Genomic DNA, 21,485 nt, shown 5'->3' with positions numbered 1-21,485 from the left:
CTGTGGGGGGTGGGGAAGGGGGGGCCTCAGTGCTTAAGTCTGGCACCAGGGGCAGGAACAAACCCCACTGAAAGGGGTCACAGTGTTCAGTGTTTGTGGTGGAGGCCTGACTGTTCATGTCCTCCCAGAGGAGGAGGAGACCAAGAGCTTTTGCTGATTAGACCTTGCTGTGCAGACCAAGGGCTCCTGCTCAGCTGAACGGTTTGGGTCCAGCTGGCAAGGCTGTGGATCGCACAGTAATTCTTCAACTCTCAGCAAGAAAAGCCTCTGAGAGCATGCGGGGAATGTGTCCCTCTTTGCTCAGCATCTGTGCTTCTTGAGCGCCTTGGAGGCACGTGGGGCTTTGCAGCTATGACCTGCTGATGGTTTGGGGGGTGTGGAGAAAAGCTCCCTTCCACTCTGATTTTTGATAGCCAGGCTGGGCAGTGAGGATCAGCCACAGCCCAGTCAGTTCTAGGAACTGTTAGGCACTTGTAGGCAGGGAGAATCAGAGTGGAATTAAGTGATTAGAAAGATATAAATTTTAATTGCTTGTGGACTCCCTTTATGATACTTGTAGGCAGGAGAATTTAATGAATTGCTGATAGCATCGACCCACAAAACAATAATGCAGAGTGTATCTCACACAAGGCAAAATGGGGGGAGGGGGCGGGGAAGAGTGGGCAAGAGCAACTGGCAGCACCTTGGGGACTGTGGTGGTGGGAGCCTGCCCTGGACACAGGGCACAGAGACACTCACATTCATGGATTTGTGGCCTCGCCCCCTTTGGTGCACTGCATGTGTTGTCCCAGAAGGAAAACAGAAACAGCAGAGTATGGAGCAGGGCAGAGTTCAGGTGCTGCGGCTGAAGGGGCTGAGCTGTGTCGTGGTGAGGAGTTACCAGGATCCAAACTGCTTTCCGTGGCTTTGTACAACAGGATGGGACCCGCTGGTCGTGAGTCACCAGCAGGGATGCTCCTGGCCCATGTGCTCTCTAATCATGCTCTCAGTGCATTACCTGAGGGTCTGCCATTCCAGAGAAACTTTATTAGGTGACCTGAATTGTGACTTCTGACTTGTGCAGTGCAAGACTTGTGTTGTCAGCATAACTGTCTTCACCTGTTGGGATGCATTATATCCTGGTGCAGTAACAACAGTCTGGAAAACCCAACAGGCAATATTGGGGCTAACAAATTCTGTACCTGTATCAGAAGTTACTGCTTAGAGAAAAGACATGAGATCTTGTTGCTGGCTAAGGCTGTTTAGCTCCTGCTGCTATAACGAGGGGGAAGAGGGCTCCCTTCTTGGGGACAAACGTTAGAGCCAGAATAGGCTTAGGATCTGTTATCAGAGCATGAAGGGATAAGCTAACACTGAGCAGCTTTTGATTTACTCTAATTTTTGCAAAGAGAGTTTGTACTGTGAGCATTGCAGGCAGCATGCAAATGAAGGCAATATTACCTGCCTCAGTCTTGGGTGCTGGATTGAGGTTTAATGAGTCTTCAGTTTGCCTTGTGGCAATCTTGTGTTTAAGTGATTTCTTCCCTCCACTTCATTTTGCCTTTGATGCAATTTTGTAACACTTCTTGTACTCTTAAAAGGGTCTTTTGGTGTCTTTGAAAGTTTCTCAATGCAGCATTTTTTTTCTAGATAGAGGAAATGAAGCCTAGGCAGATAGCAGAGAAAACAGACAAGTGTCTCTGCAGGCTCAGAGAGCAAGGGCACCAGTAGCAGAGCTCGGAGATTTGTGTCTTTCTCTGGTAGACCACAGGTACCCAAATAAACCTGTTCCTGGAGCTGGAGGTGCATCAGTCTCTCCAGACTGGGAGCTTCTGGTGTCAACTCAGCTGCTTGTTCGTATAAAATGTGCAGGGATCTCAATACGTGCGGGACTGAGGTAGGTTTGGGGGATCAGTGCAGCCATGTCCAGCTTGGCAGCTCCTGCTGCAGCTGGAGAACAGATATGCACAGAAAAGCTCATTCCTTGAGCCCAAGGGAGCCAGCAAGGTTGGCCCAGGGTGGTGTCCAGGGGTCTGGGATGTCCCCAGCCCTGTGTGGGGCCAGCACTGCCCTGAGCCCTGCTGTGCAGCCCACCAATGACAACCCTTCCTCCACAGCAGGGCTTTCCTGCTGATGAGATCTCATAACTTGTTCATTTCCATGTTGTTTTTCTTCCTAATCAGTGGAATAAACTCTATACAAACTGTATTAGTCTTCATTATGCCCAGGTTTGTTATGGTTGCGAATTAATAGACTTTATCTTCGTGTTAGTCAGAAAGTATTGTCCTCTATTTCCCTCTTGAATTGCACTGGCGGTTTGTTTGGTTTTGGTGTTGTTTTTTTGTTTTGTTTTTGTTTTAAATATCTTGTGTATGAAGCTACTTCAGGCATCTTCTGGCTCTGCCTGGGTTCAGTCATTTATAAAACTCAGCCCTGGTTTATGCACTGTGGTTATCAGTTCAGAGTTGGATACCTGCAATTGCTTGCATAATGAGGAAGTTGTGAACAGAGAATGAAAATATTCCTGTGAACCAGATCACTCAGCCAGCTGGTGTAAGTGCAGGTGTCCTGGTTGGAAGTTGTGGGGAACACACAAATACTTAAACAGCTGCTTGAGAACAGCACAGCCAGTAAATCACTCAAGCAATTTCCTTCCATGTCTAGATTGAGAAATAGAGCAGAGCACCCTTCCAGTTTAACACCACCTTCCTCCAGGTTGTGTTTTGTAGAAAACCTTTATCAGTTCACTCATTTTGTATAATAAGTGGCTAAGTGTACTTTGGGCCGTGAGTGATCTCTGCTGCAGCTGGTTATGTATGTGGTGTTTCTAGATATGGGAGGTAATGGAGAAGAAGAGACATTTACAACTGCAGCTCACACCTGGAATGTTATTGCAGAGCAGCACAGGGAGCTGTCTGACATTTGCACCTTGATAAAGTTGCTTTTGTTCCCTCGTGGTGACAAGAGCCCATCTACTCAAGCGTTGCTTCGCCCAGGTCTCTGTAGGGACCCTCATCAAACATGTCCTGTTCTGCTTTACCTTTTGTAACCAATTCGTTCTCTCCTCTCTGTCATGAACAGATGAAATCATCGGACATCGACCAGGAATTATTCACAGAGAGTTACTGCAAAGTGTGCAGTGCTCAGCTGATATCGGAGTCCCAGCGCGTGGCCCATTACGAGGTAAGATGCTCGTGGCAGCTCTGCTACTTGGGCCAGGACTGCTCCATCAGGCTGGGATTGCTCCATCAGGCTGGGATTGCTCCATCAGGCCAGGACTGCTCCTTTGCTGCCTCTTGGGCTGCATGTTTCACAGGGTCCATCAGCTCCTGCAGTCCAGCAAGGAGCTACCACCAGCAGTTAAAGTTCCTCTCTGGAAACTCAAGATTCAACAGACTCTTTTTACTGGTGGTATCTGATTCTGTAAATGATATATGTCCCTGCAATGTTGTCTGCTGCATGTCTGGTTTTTCTTCTGTCTAAATTTGCAAAGTCAGGTTGCAGTTTGGTTGGGACTGAAAGCTGGTTTTCAAGGAAATATAGTTAGCAAGGAGATCAATTAAGAGTTCAACAAAATGCACTCAAGTTTTTATATTAAATGTGCTGCACTGTGCTTTGCTGAGTAGGAATCAGTGATTGTGCAGAGAATAGATTAGTATTTGTGAATGTGTTTAAGCACTGAAGAGGTAGGCAAGCAATAAACAATTAGAAAGGATATATTAATAGAGACATGTTAGAACAGCAATTAACAGCACTGCCTATCTTCAAAACGAAATTAAATAAATTCCTATTAAACAAGTGAGGAAATTGCTGAGGGATATACTGATGTGCAGTCCTTCAAGAAAGGAAACCCCCTGCTTGCCTGTGGCTGGGCACCTGCTCCTTGGGGTGGGAAATGGTCCAGTCTACCCTGGAGGGCTCCAGGAGGAGAAGAGCTGAATGTGGAGACCCTGGAGGTAAGGGACTTTTCCCCTCATGGGGGCTCCTTGGCTTAGCTGTGTCTTGCCCCTGGTTTAGAATACACTAAGAGTGTCAGGAAAAACAGAACCTGTGCCAAGAGACCTGGAAGATGAAGTTTCCCTAAACTTTTGCTCTGATTTGAGTGTTTAGCAATGGGTTATGCAGGGGAGATGTTTGTCTCAAGTGGCCAGTGCGGATACACAAGAATTGTAACCAAAGTGGAGTATCCAAGGATGCTGTGCTGCATTGCTAAACCATGGGAACAGCAACGCACGTTTACTTGTGAGGCATTGATGTGTCTGTTTGGGTGAATTTCTTGAGCCACCTCCTGTAACAGCTCCTCTGGCTGCCCTCGGTGTGCAGCAGTGATCCCTGGCAGCCACTGGGAAATCCAAGGCTGCAGTTTTAGGGCCACCTTCCAGATCCTGAGAGTGGGTGATGCAGGTGCCAGGTTCTGTCCACAGGAGGCAGAAGCATTGCTGCAGAAACAGGAGCAGCGACTGGTGAGCTGTGCGTGCTCAGCCAATCCCTTGTCTTCTGTGCCTGTAATTGTAGGTATGAACTGAATCATTAATTCACAGCAGATGTTTTTGAAATGTGGAAAACAACATGGTTTTCTGTTGTATATTTCCACTGTGAGGTGTTGTGCCCATTTGGCATCCCCTGTGAAATCCCAGCAGATGCTGTAGCCATTTGGCATGATAATGTCATCCCCTACCTAGCCCTGCTGGCTGCAGGAGCAGAGCAGAGGGGTGGAATGGGATGGACAGGGACAATTCAGCCACAGCTGGTGTCTCCTCCATGGCCCAGGAGGTGAAGTTGCCTCTGCTTGCAGCATTGCAGTGTCCCCATGGCAGTCTGGACACTTGGAGCATCTGTTGTGCCACCACCCTGGAGCGTGACACAAATCCTCCTCATGCCCTGGCCCCGCAGACACAGGGAGAAGGCTGAGAACTGCCCTGAGGTTTCAGGGTGCTGGGTGCCTTTGAGCAAATAATCACAAGGTGAGTCACAAGGTGAACTTGGCCTCCTTTTCTAGCCAGGTGTTGGACAAGTAGTATGTGATTTCGCCATGTACATTCATAATGGAATATTATCTGAGAAGAATTTTGAAAATAATCCTTGCTCTGGCACAGGAGTTTGTTCTGAGCATCTGCCAGGATGAGGTGTTTTTTTCTGCCAGGCACCTGCTCATGAGGTGTTGCCCTTCCCTGGCGAGACGAGCAGATTGAGCCTGTGGTCAGAATATTCACTTTTATAACATCAGGATTCACAACGTGACTGTTCTTGTACAAAACGGTGGTGGTGGAAGTACCTGAGCTCTGTCCTGCCAGCCCTTCCTTGCTGCAAGCTGATTAGTTAATGGCAGGAGTGTAAATGTCACTGTTTCTTCCTATTTAAAATGTAGCCAGTCACAGTTTTCACACCTTTTTTCCTCCCTCCTTTCTTTTAGAAAGCACTGCAGGGTCAAAACTGATTCTTTTCCTAAGGAAAATCACAACTTCAGAAGACTAAATTTTCTTCAAATAATTTTTCATTTAATCTCTAAAGCTGCTTTGTTTCAGCTTTTTGACTGGAAAAAAAATTTGCTATGAATATCAAAGCACCTGATCAAAACACAATGTCAACGAACTCTTTGCACAGAGCAGAACTTTTCATTTTGAATTGACTTGAACTTTATGGGGGAAAGTGAAGCTTTTTTCTGGGCACTGGGGTGTGCAGAGCAAGCTGAGCACACTGAGCCTCATGCCTGGAGCTGGTGAGGACTGGAAACCAGCAATCCCAGGCTGCTCCTAGTGCTGGGAATGCCTGGGATTGGCATGTTTGCTTTGGTCAGCAGCCCCTTCCCCTCCCTGAGCCAGAGCCTCCAGATGAAGGGGATTTATCTGCTGCCTCTCTAGCGCAGCCGAGGCAGATCTGCAGCCTTTGTGCCAGGCACTGAAATCTTGGCTCCTTTGTGCATACGAAATAAGACATTTCTCTGTGAGAAAATAGAAGGAAACAGTGTATGAAAGGGGGATGTTTTTATCTTGCCAAACACGAATAGTCAGTTCCAATCACTCTCTCATCTCCTCCTCCAAATAACTTGGTTATTCACCAGTAACTCTTCTTTTCTTCTCCACTACTTTGCCAGGAATAAAAAATAATTTTATGTCAGTTGCACAATATTAAGTGATATTATTTCCAAGGGCAAGTGTAGTGGAAAAATGACAGAAGAATCTGAGTGTTTGCAGCTTATTTTTGATTCTAACATGATGTTCAGCAAAATGCTGCCCTTGTTTTATGTGCTTTGTGTATCCCTGGCTTTTTCTGATATATCTGCTGCACCTTTGGTCTCCTTTCCATCCCTGTGAAACTGCCAGGTCCTGCTCTTCTGTCCAGGAGTCATGTCAGGACAGGGCTGATCTGAGTGGCTGACCTGGAGATATTGACTCATGGTAGAGCTGCAGGTGCCCAAATGAGAAAATGCCTTAATGAGCTCCCTGCGTTCTGTGAGCTGGGGATCACAGGAGACTGCTTGAAAGGTACCAGTCAGCTTCCACACAGCAGAAAGAGATGAGATGGTTGTTCCTGGTTGTTGTCAATGCCCAAAAGATTGTGTGATTGAGTATTTTAATTCTTCAAGTTAATTTATATCTTTGTTTGTCCCCTGAAGTACCAGGAAACTCCCCTCCCATTTCAGCTGCTCGAATAAAGCATCCAAATATGGATGCCTGATAAAGTCCCTGCTAGGTGGTAGCTGGCTGTGCTGCCAGGATGTGGGGATGTGAGGAGGGTGAGGTGGGCTGCAGCCAGGGGCACCCCTGCCAGAAACTTCCTCCTGGGGCACCCTCTGTGCTGGCCATGGAGCTGGGAGGGTCTCGCAGCCTTTGACCCTTTTGCTCTGCTTCAATGGCACAGGCCGTGTGTGTCTTCCAAGCATAACTTTGAGATTAAGGGATTGAGCTTTTTTGGGGTTTTTTGAAGTGACATTTGTGAGTGGGAGGGCCCAGAGCTGGCCCCTTCCCACAGAGCCATCCGGAGGAGATGGCAGAGCCTGGTGGGAGCCTGGGGTCCAGAGCTCTGTCTTGCATCAGGCTCCTGTGACTTTTATCAGCAAAGCATCGCTATTCAAATGCCATTGACCCCTCAGAGGTCTTGCAGAGAAATAACTGAGGCTGCTGCCCTGTGATCAGAACCTCTTGCTGTCGTGTGGCTGCTTTGCCAGCTGCTTAATGTGCCTGGCAAGGGCTACTGCCCTCAGTGAGAGGAAGGCTGCGGGAGGAATCGGAGGGGGTTGGAGGGCAGCAGTGATCATGGACGTGGCCAGTGCCACAGAGCTGCCTGGGCAGGAGGAGAAGAAAATAAGATGTGCTGTACTTGCTGCAATACAATGGGAAGGCTGTGCCCAAGAGATGTTTTTTTCCTTTCCTGTATTTCTGCACCACACCTTCCTCTGGGGTGGGAAGCCTCTTTGCTGCTGGATTCTCTCTAGATCTCCCCCAATTTAACACTTCCTTCCAGCTCTGTGTTGAGAGAGGTTGTATCTATCACTCTAGTGAGCTTCTCTGGAAATTAAACAAGCTAAGCTTTCATAGTTAGCCCCCGTCCTCATCTCTGTACAGCAGTGTTCACAGCCCTTAGGAAGATGTTACCATTTATTTTCAAGTTTCTCCTTGAAAATCCTGCAGGAAAATTAGCACATATGCAAAGTTGCTCTCAGATTCCACCCCGAGCTGCATACTCATCACCACATTTTCTCCTTAAGCAGCTATAACACTTCTCTCCATTGTAATCTTTATTGCTTCAGGTGTTCAGATGGTACTTTGCTTTTTCATTTAAAATGACGAAATACTCTGGGCTTGCAGGAAGAGAAGCCCAGGAAGGTGCTGTGAGAACGTATTCTTTTTGGTTCACCTTGTGAGATGAAGGAATGATGCTCAAACGCTTGTGGTGGAGATGGAGTGCAGGGGGAGGGCAGAAACAAAGTGTATTAAAATCAAATGCAGAGGAAACTGGGAGAGCAAATAAAGTGATGTGTCCTTTGGCTCATTTCCGGAGCCAAGTGCTCGCTGGAATTTCTCACCCTGTCTCTGGAGCAAAGTGGGTGAGTTGTATCTACAGCCTCATTGATACTCTGTGTCTGTGTGGGGCTGGAGTGGTGCTCGGGTTAATCTGCTTTCAGTCGAGCTGTCTCTGGGAAACTGCATAAAATGATGGCTTGTGTGAAGGCATCATAAACACTGTTTACTATGGGCACATTAGTGCCTTAAGGATCAGGACATGTGTGCTCAGAAAGGCAATCCTGTGTCTGAAATATTAATGCAGTGGGAGAGCACATACTCTATTTAACAAAATAAATGCTGCACTGGAGCACAAGGGGCTGGACTAGTCTGTGCCTGGTGCCAGCTCCTCACCTGAGATGCCACGGGCATTTCCAGGAGGGAGGAGTAGGAAGGACATGCCTCTGCTGGAAGTAAGGGCTGTGCAGGGCTCTCATGTGTTAGGGAGCCTACTGATGGTGGGTGTCATTGGAGGGAGGGCTAATGTTTGCCAGCAGTGCCCTCTTGTCTCATTTTTACTTCTGACCTGCCTGGGTTTGGCTTGCTTCAGTGGGAGTGACATGCCAGGACTTCAGAGGATGGAGCAGGAGAGGATGTTGCTCCTATATCCATGCCCACAACTGCTGAGGAGGCTCTGCTGGGATATACACATGCTATTGGGATTTTAGTGGCTGCTCAGACATTACTGTTATTTGCAGATTGTGCTGGTGTTTGGTAGGACAACCTTGACTTGGGCAGGCTAAAGAAAGCTGTTTTGTGGTTTGGTTGCAAAGATGATGAAGCTGCAGCTCTGGTTTTGGTGCGTGCACATGCGGAGCTTCTGCAGATCATCTTGGTATCCTGTTCACGTTGTGCTAACAGCAGCAATTAAAATATTTTGAAGTAAATGTGGCCACACATCATGTATGAGAGAGATACTTGGATGTTGGTGTTTTCTAGTGTGGAGTATGTGCTGCCCTTCCCTTCCCTGGGCACAGAAAGCACAGACCCACCAGGGCAGCGCTGCTGCTGCAGCGCCGTGTGTTCAGGAAACTGATGTAGATTAAATGGAACTTTACAAGGCTCTGTGTTATACACTGTTGTCAACATTAATGGCTAAACATTATTTTTAATGCACTCCCAGTGTCAACATCTATGGCTAGTAGCAGCAGTAGCAGAGCAGATAAAGCCCTCGTGCAGCTCCCTTCCCCGGCACCTCCGTGCCCTGTCCCATCTCTGCCTAAACATAGCTGAAGTTCAAAGGTGTTTTCAGAGCAGTGGTAAAATCCAGCAGGGATGAGACCTTGAGGTCAGCAGTAGTGGAGAGGAACAAGGGAAGTCATGTTAAGCCTACGTGGAACAAAAGCCATGACGTGTTGCTCCATTCCCCAGCCGAGCCATTCCCAAGCCCCCGCATTCCTGCAGCAGCCCCATCCTGCTCCTGTGCACGGGAGGGCACCTCTGGGTGCCGGGTATTCACTCTTGCTTTTCTTTAATGTTTTAAACTGGCAGCCCACGTTTGGATTTGGGTTGCAGGTGTGTTGGGAAGCAGCATCATGTGTTGTGACAGAGGCGCCCACGCACTGTGCAGGGGCTGGCTCAGGGTGACTGGCACCACTGCACTTCAGAGTGATTTGTTTTAGACAGATAAAGATAGAATGGGAACAATGGCAGAGACATTCTGGTTGTGTTAACTCTCCTGTTTCCCACTTGATACCAGGATGACAGCTCAGTACCAGCAATGAGGCTCATCTCCTCAAGCGTCAGCCCCCAGTGGCAGAGGCCTGAGCTGAGGAGCCAGATCTGAGGCTGCTCAACATCAGCTGGCAAACTCCAAGGGTTAACCTTGCTGAGCAAAGCACATTCAGAGGTTCCTGTCCCACCCTCTCTATTCCCTTGTCCCCTTTCCCATGGTAGGGAGATGGACTGCCTGGAAAAAATTTCTATGGAAGGTGCTGAGTCCTACTGCTTGTGCCGTGCTGCTCCAGCAACAGGCTGGAAAGGGTTTATTTTCCTCTCTGCAGGGTCTGCAGAGGTGTGTAGGACAAGAGATGCTTTGGGTACAGTCAAAATCAATGTAGGAAGCAGTAAAGTTAAAGATCACATAGCTAAAGCATTGAGTCCAGAGACGGGATGCACTCTGTGCTGCTCTGCAGGGATCTGTCATGCAGGGAGCCATGGAGCTGAACCTGGATCCTGCTGGATGGGCCACTGGGAGAGGGCAGGGTGAGTGCTGGGGAGGCAGTCCAGCTGTGGGACATGCTCTCTGGGTACTGGGATGCCCACCCTGCAGGTGCCCGAGCCATCCACCATGTCTGCCTGCCTGACGAGGACTGCACCAAGAGGAAAACCCAAAGCCAGTGTTTTCTTTCCCTTGGACCAGCACAGTTCAGAAGTCCTGTTCCCCAGGGACGTGCTGGGCCAGCAGTCTGAGCCCTCTGCGGCTCTTTGCAGCTTTAATATTTCAAGCACGGCACAAGGAAGTGGAGGGAAAAGACTGAGCTCTCCTGGAGCAAATGTGTTTTCTGGGGGCACGGGAGCTCTGAGCTCACACTGCGAAGCAGGATCTAGCAGGTGAGATTTCTCTCTTAAGAAGGTGACTGAAACAATGACAATGTTGATAGCAGTTAAAGTCCCCAGGCTTGGGCTGGACACTTTGACCATCTGTGACCGCAGAGCAGTGAGCACAGCAGGTCCTTCCCCTTGCAAGTTGCTGCCTTGGGGTGCAGCAGGACACTGCCATTCGTTTTAGTTGGAGATTCTGCAGTCTTGTTTTTGTGTTTTTAAAATTGCAGTGATCGAGACTTGGGGGAATCTGCTGGGGTCCCTGAAATGCTTCCAGCCACATGCACCCATCTTGTGGGGGTGTTGGTGTCTCTGGGGAGGGGATCCAAGCTCAGGGTCAGCTAGAAACAATCACAGATTTAGAGAAAATGGAATAAGTCAAGGGTTGCTTGGCTGAATAGATTCCCAGTAATTGCCTTTATGTGTAAGCAAATCAATGTCCAAACCAGTGGTATGTCTACCTGTTGCTTTGAAGAAGGCAGTTTTCTGGGGGTGAAATTCAGCTCTGTGCGATTGGGAAGCAGGGGCACGTATCCGTGTGCCCAGAGAGTCACAAGCATGAGTAGGCGCTTTTTAAAAAATTAACTCACAGAGGAATAAGGGGAAGTGGATAGAAATGGCCATAAATTATAAATGAGGCTTTGCAAAAATTACCAAGGGAGAAAAAGGACATTGGCACCCAGCAGTGTCTGGAATAACAGACGGGAGTTTGTCTCTGCGGCAAACAACGGGGATCTCGACAATGGTGTTTGCTGGTGGTGTGGGTAGAGGAGGCAAAAAGGGAAGGCGTTTGCTGAAAATACTTCTGTCCTCTATTTTAAAAAAAACAACAGAGGATGTTGTTATATCACAGTATGAGGAATAAATTGGTTCCGTTCCAGTAGAAATTTGGAAGTTTGTTCGGCAGCGATTATGAAATCTAGAATGTTGCTTTTTTTGAGTCAGCAGGTCCAGTGTTTTGCAAACAAGTGCTTGAAAGGAGGTGGCCACATGCTCTGCAACCTCACTGCCCATCTTTCATGGGGCTTGGAAAGGAGAAGAAGTTTCCAGGAGGAAGGTGAGCAGCGCCAGGGGAGCAGAGCCCTCCCAGCTCAGCACAGCCCTGGTCAAAATGGGCCCTGGAAAGGGACATGAGTGTGTGGCTTTGGGAGGATGATGGAATTGGTATTTGCCATGATGTTTAGAGAGCTGGATCTGGCCAAAATAACTTTCTCTATTTTGATGAGATTACAAGCAGGACCCATATAGATAATAAAGTTGGGATAATCATATGACTGCATGTTTGATGGCAATTTAATTAAGAAACTGCCAGCATGCAAAAAAAATCAACACAGTACACACTAAAAGGATTAAAATCCAACCAACAGGGCTCTGAAAAATAATTTCTTACAGACTAAGGGAAGCCTCAGTCCTTGGGGCTGCTGTTACCCTTCCTTTCTTCATCTCCCACTGGTGTCTCTGCTGTGCTGGGCACAGCTGCACGTCCCCTGGGGCATGGATCTCTGGTCTTTGACTGCATAGGAGGAGAGGAAGAGCTGCTGGAAACGTGATGCTGCCAGTAGAGGAGTCAACAAGCAGATGATAAAGGGAGCTGTAGGAAACAGAGAAATTAGATCAGCTGCAAGCACAGCATGAGGAAAAAGCAGAAACGGTTGATTTGAACCAGGGGAGGTGGTTGGGGTATGGGAAGAAGTCCCTCACAAGATGCTGAAATATTCTAGACTGTCAGGTCAGCTTAAATCAGCAGAGCAAAGTGAGAGCAGGTCTGGGGCTGCTGTGGGGAGGTTGTCCTGCACCCCTGGGATGGAGGGACCTGTGTGTGTCTGTGCAGCCCAGCAAACCCCTGTTGAAGCCTCCACCAGGAGCTTCTGGCCTTGTCAGGGGAGATGTGTCTTGATCCTCCCCAGGGGCACTGCTGCTGTTGGTACAGATAGATAGAAGCTGAGGGCAGTGAGCAAACCCCCCTGAGCTGGGGCAAGCAGGGCTGCTGCATCCAAACCAGCCTGGCTGGTGGCTCCTGAGGTCCTGGCAGCTGCCTCAGTCCCACAGAGACCTGATTGTCTCCTCTTGCTGCCCTACTGCTCGCTCTCAGCAGGGGTGTGCTCTGAAACTTCATTTATGCAAAATCCAATTGCATTTCATAGCACAATTTAGCTGTTTCACCCTTCCATGTTTTAAGGTTGAATTGCCCAAACTCTGCTGCCTCTGCCACAATCCTCTGTATTAAGGTAGATTTGATATAGATAGAAGCAATCCATTTATTTACTTTATTGATGAGCCTTCTTACAATAGCACATGAGCTTGCAATGCAGAAATCTGCAGTTGCTATGTGAAAACAGGCTCCTTCTAAGCTTTCCCCCACCCCCCTGCATAGAGTGAGTTAGTTTTAAAAGATATAGTATTAGGTCAGACTTCTTGCCTTCTAGAGGAATTGTTTCCAGACACTAGAGCAGAGAATTTAAGTGAATATGCCTTTGACATTAACACTTTGTAAGGATACAAAAGGAATAGTCGCAGGCACAGAAACACACTCTTAGTGCCTCCTCAGATCAAGCTGTGGTGGCTGTTGATGAACAGGCAGATATCTCCAAAGGTAATGTTCTTCCTCCAGACCATGGGTTTACAGATGTGTCAAGGTTTTGCCTTTTCTAAGGCTTGTACATGTGGTGAGACAGATCCAAATGGGACTCGGGTGTGTCCCGGTCCCACTTCATCCTGGTTTCATAACTCCTGTGCACAATTATTCCTTCGGCCCCTTTTTCCTCATGAATCTGTAGTAACTTGGGTGGTGGTGGCTGGCAGATGCTCAGCTGCAAAGGCAGCCCCTGTGTCCAGCTGTTCTGTGTCCAGCTGTTCTGTGTCCAGCTGCCCTGGGGGAACATCCCTGGCACCAGCAGAGGGGCAGTGGTGATGCTCTGGCAGTGATGATGATGCTCTGTCCCCACTTGCTGCCCTGTCCCCGCTGGTCTCAGACATCCTCCTGGTCCTGTGTCCCTCAGAGCTCCTTCCCACATGTGGGAACTCCAAAGGGAATTGCAGAGCCCAGCTGGAGCTTGGCATGTCACCTCTGTGCCACCCCCTCCCCAGCACTTGCCCTTCTCCCGCCTCAGTGATGCAGATTTTGAGTTGCTTTGTGGAGGAGAAGAGATAACCCGCAGAGCTGTTTGTGAACAGCACGCTAAGAATAATCACTTTGCTCTTGCCTCGGTGTTGGGATGATAAATACACATGTAAATGTAGAAAATAGCAGAGATAAAACGGGTGACAAATGGGCTGTGCTACCTCCACTCCCCAAGAGGGAATGTGGTGCTCACTGCATCCTTGCAAAGACCAGGGATGATTTTATGCTCTGCTTTTATAACCGTCGGATAATAAGGCTGCATAAGGAACTATGTAGTTTTAAATTATGCCAAACATAAGTTATTTCTTTACCTTAGCTTTCATAAATCCCAACAAACACATAAATAAAGGTGTGAGGTGTTTTACAGAAGGCTGATGCTTCCTGCCTTTTAATGCTGACATTTGGACTTCATTTATGGCACAGCTGAGTGCCACAGAAAAGAACACTAAAAATGATTGCTGCTAACATCTTGCCTTTTCATCTTACAAAAACCCCAAAAAACCAACCAACCAACCAAAACCAAAAACAGAAAAACAAAAACCCTGCAAAGTTTGTAACCTGTAAATTCAGGGGGCTGTGGGCTGTGTGGGTGGGCATCGGCTGTGCTGGGTGAACTTGCCTGGGGGAAGAGCATTGTGATAGGGGAAGGATGACTGGAGGCTGGCTGCTCTCTGGGGGGTAAATATTCTGTGAAGGAATTAAGCTGAAAAGTTCTGGCCATGTCACCTGTTTGACTCCCCTCCACTCCGGGGTGCGAGGGGCCACGGTGGCTCGTCCTGCCCCGCGCCCAGGCAGGGGCTCCCAAGGGTGCAAATCCCCACGAGGTGAGACCAGCCGAGCATCACTTCAGGGAGCAAGAAGGAGCACCCCGAATTCTGAGACTGACTTCACCCACCCATTGTTTGCATTTCAAACATTTATTTTGTCATTTCTGAGTTACTCATTCTCTGTCTGGGCTGGTCATCGCTGATAGCTGAAGCTTTGGGGTTTCCTGAGCTTGGCTCTGGCTCCAGCAGGGCACATTTTCTAAATGCATGCAGGAAGACAAGTTAGGGAAAGATATTTGACATTATTTATCTTGACTGATTTGCTCCATTAACAAAAAATTATTGCATGGTCACATTTATGCATACAAATATAGCTCCCAGCAAATTCAGCTCCAAGTTCACACCACAGGAAAAAGAATGTTCCAGAACATGCTAATGATAATTTAATATTTTAAAATTGCAAATCTGTGATCTGAAATTATAATATAATGGTCCCATTGTTCTGTGAGGCAATCAGAAATGGAGATTCTGAGAAAACACTGGCATAATAATTGCTGCTGTGCAGGTCTGGGCTCTGCATGCAGGTATTTGGGACCTGCAGTGTTTCCCTGCATAGACTGGAAGACAAGAGCTGATGTGAGCTGGTGTTTTGGAGGTTTATGTCTGTGCTCCTGTAGAAGCTTTTAAATCTTCCTTTATGTTTTGCAAGTCACAGGGATTGCTTTGTCTGTTGATGCTGGCCTGACCAGGACATTTCCTGTCTTTCCTTATCCTCACTCGCTGGAGAGCTCCATCATGTCCGAGGGCAGCGTGGACCCTGCCCATGCTGCCTGCTGAGTCCCTGGTGGGAAGTCTCCTCCAGGCATCCCTCAACAACTTCAACGAAAATGCAGGTCCCCTGAAACCTTTCCTGTGGTATAAATATTGTTGGATAAGGATGTGCCCACTCGGTGCCTCTCTGGGGAGAAGCCCTGGTGGGCTTTCCCATGGGAAGCGGGGCAGCTCGCTGGGGTTCGGGAGGAAGGAGCAGGGGGGTCTTTGGGGCTGGTAACCAGTGTGGGTGCTGGGCAGGATGGTCTGCATCCCTCTTCTGCCTGTGCTGAGGGCTCCTAGGGCTGGCTCTGGCCACAGGAAACCGTGGGACAAGCCTGGGCTTCTCCCAGTGGGGCTGCTTCACCCACAGCACAAACCTTTCCAATTCTGCTGCCGTCTGGGAGGTTCTGCTGTTCAGCTGCTCTTGGAAACACTTAAGAGAGGAGAAGGGGGTCAGGATCCACGGAGTCCACATCTCTGTGTATGAGGAAAGCATTAGAGTCCTTAATGCACAATTATTTGATAATTTACCTGTGGGAGAAATTTCTTTCGAACCTTTGGCAAGTATCAGCTGGCTTATTTCCTAGAGAGTGAGGTTTTATAATGCTTATATATTTTATTCTTCTGGAAATGTGCATTTTGGTCTGTGTGTGTCTGATCCCTTGTGATGCCATCCTGTTTCCACTAGCTGAACAAACCTGATCTTTTCAATCTCTCCTGTGATGGGGATGGCCTGAAAACAGATGTTGCTCTTCTCTCACTGCCTTTATTCCCACTGTATCTTCAAGGGGTGCAGGCAGCAGGACTTGGCAGAGAGCAGCAAGGGTGGGACCCTTCTGTTGCTACAGGCAGTTCTTGTAATCATTGCACAGTTCACTGCAGCTCGGTGGGGAGCTCTGAAACCTTCACGAAATGCAAATGTTCCTCACTTGGGTCTTTCCCTCTTTTGTCCTCCCATGTTGGATACACGTATCAGGGGGATGGGAAAATCTCACTGCAGATGGGTGTTGTGTGCATAGCAATAGAGCCTCTTGCTTTTTGTAACTTACTTCTTCCTCTTCTCTTCCTTTGTTGTTTTCCAGAGTCGGAAACATGCCAGCAAAGTTCGCCTCTATTACATGCTTCACCCTATAGATGGAGGCTGCCCAGCTAAAAAGCTTCGGTCAGAAAACGTGGGTATAATTTAAGTCCCTGTTTACTCAGCTGCTTGGTGAATGATTGACTCTGTGCTGCAACATTTTTTCTGTTACAGCCACAGATGATCAGGTATCCAGTGTAACATTTAGATTAGACTGAAATACCAAGTAATTTTCAAAGAGAAAGAGTAATTGTATCTTTAGTTATTCAAATGCTGTTTCATAAGAAGAAGAACTATACTGATGGCAAATATTCAGCATTTATTCAGTTTAAGTGCGTTGGCAGAGTCACCTCAGAGGTCTCTTCTGTCCCGATTTCTTTCTGAGAGTCAATGACACTGGAGGGCTGGATCCAAAAGGCTCCTCACACAGGGTTGTGGTCAGCCTGCAGTTTTAAAAACTGGCAATTGGTTTCCTCAGTTGCATTCAAATAAATAAACGAATGTGAGGAAATTGGGCCAGCTCACAGTCATTTGTCAGGCAATAAAAGGAGACTAAATTTATAAGGGACTGATTCACAGTGAATTATTCATTCAGCTCTTTCCCCTGTTCCGGGGCTAGTGTGAGCACTGTTGCTGAGGTTCCCAGCAGATAGCATCCAAATAATTTCAGGTCTATGGGAGTGTGACTGTGGCTTAGTGCTATCAATATTTAGTGAAATATCTTCTAATTAAAGGGAGAAGCATGCAAGTTTTGCCAAAGGAATCTGAAAGATCCTTCACACAGGAATTAAAATTATAGTGGAACTTTCATGTTGCACACAGAGTAATTAAAGATGCAATCTACCCCTTAACAACAGAATCTCAGTGTCTTTTTACTGAGTTATTAATTACAGAATGTGAAAGGTACAGTGGACATGCACATAGAGATTTGAAACATGGTCCTCTAATGAGCTTCATTACATCTAACTAGAGCACATGTGGCTGCAGGTACATCCTAGTGCAGGGCACGGTGGACAGGGAACCAAACAGAGCCCAGATAAGTCAAAGCTGAACTGCTTCCTATTTATTTTATGAAAGGCAGCAGGGAGAGGTAATGTAATTCTATGTTTGCTGAAGCTTGATTCTGCCACAGGCAGCCCTTAGCAGGGGACAAATTAACAAGTCCTCATGCACTGGGTGAACGAGAGGCTATGCAAGACCTAAATTCTAAAATTATGTTATAAAAATATAGCACGGAAAATCTGCCAACATTTACAGCTCAAAGTAGGCCTGTTGCTGATCAGATATTATCCAAGGCCTTGCATTTAGAGAGAACAGCAATATTCAGCACACCCCCAGTGCTGCATGGCAACCTCTCTGCCACGTCCAGCCTGGGGCACTTGGTGCAGGGACACGTCTGTACCCAGTGCTGGGAACAGTCTGTGACAAACAATTACATTTCTGTGTAGAAACATCTGCAACTAGAAGTGGAATATTAGCTTTTTTTGTTTTTGTCAAAGCTTGCAGGGTTACATGGCTGGATGCCATTTGATTTGTATCCTTTTGACCTCAGTCCTCAACACCTTGTCTCTCCAACGGCAGAGGGAAGGAGAAACTGCTGCAGTTGTAGCTGCTCAACACAACCAGCTTAGAAACAGCATTTGGTGCCTGACCTTTCCAGGAGGCACAGGGTAGTGTTTGCTGTTATTTGAGGACTATAAAAATACTCTGCACTCCCAAAACACCCATTAGCCTTTCATAGTAAGAAGTAGGAGGCTTATACAATTAGTCTGGCACTGGATAACAAGGCAGTTGTTGGGCTGCTCGTTATTGTTTTAATTTTTTGTGGGGGAAGGGAAAAGTCTCCTGTCTTTGGTGTGCTAAGGGATTGTTGACCTTTCCTTTCAAATATCCGCTTAACATTTCAGCTGAAAGTAACCTGAGAAGGCTGCAGCCTGTGTCAGCACCCTGCTGAAATCAGGAGTCTTATCCTTAAGTCCAGGGTGTTGGTAGATTGATTTAATCAGCCTGTTCTCACTATCTATAAAAAATAGGACCCCATTGATGATGAAAAATTCTGATGTGCTACAAAACACATTTTTCCCTTCAAAATCTTTCTAGCCCTCTTTGTACTATAAGACAGTAAATTACTTTAACCAGCATCATCTTCCTTGAAAAAGAAAGGAGTCATAATAGCAAAGATAAACATTTGAGGGAAGAAAGCAGGATATGAGGCTTGTTGCTGAGGGTAACGTTGTCCTGCAAGGCAGTGCTGGAGGTGGTTGAGGCACAAGCTCTGCCTCTCTGGGGCAGAAGTGGTGCCCTGGGAGGCTTCAGTCCCCAGTGAGCAAGGAAATCAGTTTTTGTAGCTTCTGGTGCACAATTTATTGCATGCTGCAACTTAAACCTTTGGCAATTACACTGAAACAGATGAAATGTCTGGGTTTAGAGCCCGTGTTCTTACTGTGTGTTTTGTACTTGACCAGAGTTTTTCAACCAAGTGGTCAGATGTCGGTTTCAATGAAAGGAATTTGTGATGGAAGACTGGAATTTGTTCTCTGAAGGAAGGCTGGGACTGGCTGGGAGCTGCTGTGAGGGTGTAGAAAATTAACTCAGATTTGAAAGATACTTTGCAGTGCTTTGAGTACTATGTTTTGTATTGCTGTATTTCAAAGGTTTGTATAATCTTTACTTCTTAGTAAAACCTAGGAAATGAAGGCAGCAGATTGGTATCTGCAAAATAAAAATCCTTGTATTTCCTGAGGATTGCTTAAGAAACACCCAGCAAAAGATGGTAACTGCCTGGCTCTGTATGAGGATTATGCCTTTTAGCAGCTTGTTAACAGGCATCTGAATAAATGAAGTTAATTCTGTTGGATGTGCAAGGCTTGCTTTGAAGTTTATAATATTACGAAGAGAAGCCCTATAAATTAGGCTGGCGTGGCATGGCTACAGAGTTAGAGGGAAGATGAGTGATGGCAGCACTGGGAAGTGGATGTTTTATCTCTGAGACTGTGGAAGGTTCTGATGTGACTCAGTTTACATGAGACCATTCGCCCCTGTCAATGCTGCACCTCTGAAAAAGTCAGCGAGAAGGGATTGTCTGGAGGTGGCTGCAAAAACAAATGTTAGAAAATTTCCTTGCACATTGGCTGGGTTTATGCAGCATGGGGTTAGAGAGCTGCTCGTGTGGGTTTTGTGGAAACTAAATCGAGATGTTAGTGCCTATTTACTGCTGCTGCAGACGGAACTGGGTGTAGGAGCAAGGGAAGTGGTGAGGAGAGAGGGATGAGTTCACCCGTGGGTGCAGAACGTCACTGGGGGTGAGCGAGTGCACAGAGGGGTGCAAAGCATCCCTGGGGATGGATGGGTGCACAGAGGGGTGCAGAGCATCCCTGGAGAGTGGGCTGTGGGTCAGCTGAGCCCTGTGCCCTGTCTCAGGCTCCCCCCGCTGTCTCACCTGGACATCCTGATGGACACATGATGCTATTTTACCAGCTGCCTGCACAATCCTGTCACCAGGAGTCATTCACCGGGTGGCAAAATACACCCAGATCAGGTTCCTCCAGCCCATCCAGTTACAGGTAAAACAGCCACTGACAAATGAGAAGGCATAATTACCCCATAATTACCCTTCAGTGCTGGACTTGGCCTCCAGTGCCTGGGCAGCTCGCAACAGGGTGTCTGGGTGGTGGAGAGGGCAGGGGGGCGGCTCTGCTGGGGGTGCTGCAGACTTGGGTAGATGCTTCATAACACTCAAGCTTATTGTGCTGTGTGCTGGGGGTCTCGGAGGGACCAGGACTTTGGGGACACCCCTGTCCTGCAGGCAAGTGCCTGTCTGGTGGCCAGGTCCCAGCCAGGCTTTGAGGCACTTGCCTGGAGACCTGGGGAACTTGGAAAAGCTGCACAGCAAACTGTGGCTTGGTGGGAATGGGAGCTTAGGCTGTAAATGAGGGGTCTGAGGGTGGTTGCCTTTTTAAATTTGTATTTTTGAGCTGTATTCTATCCCTGAAAGTAGGTTGGAAAGGAAAAACTGTCACTGAGGAGCAGACCAGGCAGAGGAAGAGACCCTGGTGCGTAAACACTGAAGTGTAACAGCTTTTCAAACAAGCTCTGTTGGAGGCTCTTTATATGTTGCCACCGCTGATGATCAATAGAGTCTGGGAATCTTTTACTCTGCTCTTAACTTTCAAGTGATTTCCCTTTGAAGATATAAAATATCTTGAGAGACACATATTTAAAAGAAGTGCAAATTATACTCAGAACAGTACTTATCACCCCCTGAGATTTCTCCCTAAGGTTTAAGTTGATTTATAGTTAACAACAACAAGTGATGAAAATCAGTCCTTTTTCTAATTGTGCTTATTTTGGGAGCGAAAATGACCTTAAATAGTGGGTTGGGTGCTGACTGTGGTTGGTTTGCTCCCCTGGGTATCACAGAGCCCTCTTCTGCCCCTTGGGTGCTGGGGGGCTCAGAGGCATCTCCAGGGCTTGTGGTGCTGGCTCAGCCTGGGGTGTTCCTGGTGTTCAGGGGGCTTGGGAAGTGTCCTGGTTTCCAGCTGTGCTGGAGTTTGGTGAGCACAGGGACATGGTCCTGAGGGCTGGTTTTGAGCCCCCCATGCTGCCTGAAGCTTTGCACAGGGATGACCTGAGGAATGTACTTACAGCTTGTTCTGAAACTGAGGTTACAGCTTCTAGAGCAGACTGTTTTCTGTTCTGGCTGTACGCTAGAATACTTGCTTTAAGAAGGCAGAGTGCAGGGCTGTCTCCAGATGGCTTGTCCTGGAGGGAGTTCTGCCCTGGCACAGGGCGCAGCTCTGACCAGCTTGTCCAGGGAGGAGCTGGGATGCTAACCACCTGATGCTGTGGGTCATGCCCTGGCTTTAGAAAGGTCTTGCTCTGCACAGAGGAATGTTTTCAAAAGAGATCACTTATAAATGATGCTCAGTGGCCAGCACAAGATCCTGAGATGTCTGGAAAAGCAAGACCATGTGTATGTGACCCTAAGGTGATTCCCATTATTCCCATGGATTGAAAAATTAATTGTGACTAATGGTGCAAATGTGCTTCTTCCCCTGCTTGTTCATGGCTTGTACATTTACCCTTCTGTGTCTGGTGGCAAGGCCAGCACCAGATTCATACAACTCCATCAGCCAGGGAGTAGGAACGAAGGCTGAGGGAAAGCAGGGGTGAGGGATGAG

The 21,485-nt window shown here is 47.6% G+C and overlaps 1 protein-coding gene across 3 annotated transcripts in view; it reads left to right on the top strand.

Moving 5' to 3' along the window:
• The window catches only part of ZMAT4 (zinc finger matrin-type 4), a 55,782-nt gene that overhangs the window by 12,809 nt on the left and 21,488 nt on the right, over nt 1-21,485 (top strand). For 2 of the 3 annotated variants that reach the window (XM_051640848.1, XM_051640847.1), the window contains exons 2-3: nt 3,061-3,162; nt 16,310-16,399. In XM_051640848.1, coding sequence (XP_051496808.1) covers nt 3,061-3,162; nt 16,310-16,399 — 192 coding nt within the window. Of the gene's footprint in view, nt 1-3,060; nt 3,163-15,242; nt 15,308-16,309; nt 16,400-21,485 lie in introns of those variants that run through there. The other variant, XM_051640849.1, reaches the window with a different exon arrangement.

The sequence above is a fragment of the Apus apus genome, chromosome 26 (genome assembly GCF_020740795.1).
Source record: "Apus apus isolate bApuApu2 chromosome 26, bApuApu2.pri.cur, whole genome shotgun sequence".
In the NCBI taxonomy this organism is placed as follows: domain Eukaryota; kingdom Metazoa; phylum Chordata; class Aves; order Apodiformes; family Apodidae; genus Apus; species Apus apus.
The sequence above is the reverse complement of the archived record's forward strand: the minus strand, read 5'-3'. Positions and strand labels throughout refer to the sequence as shown.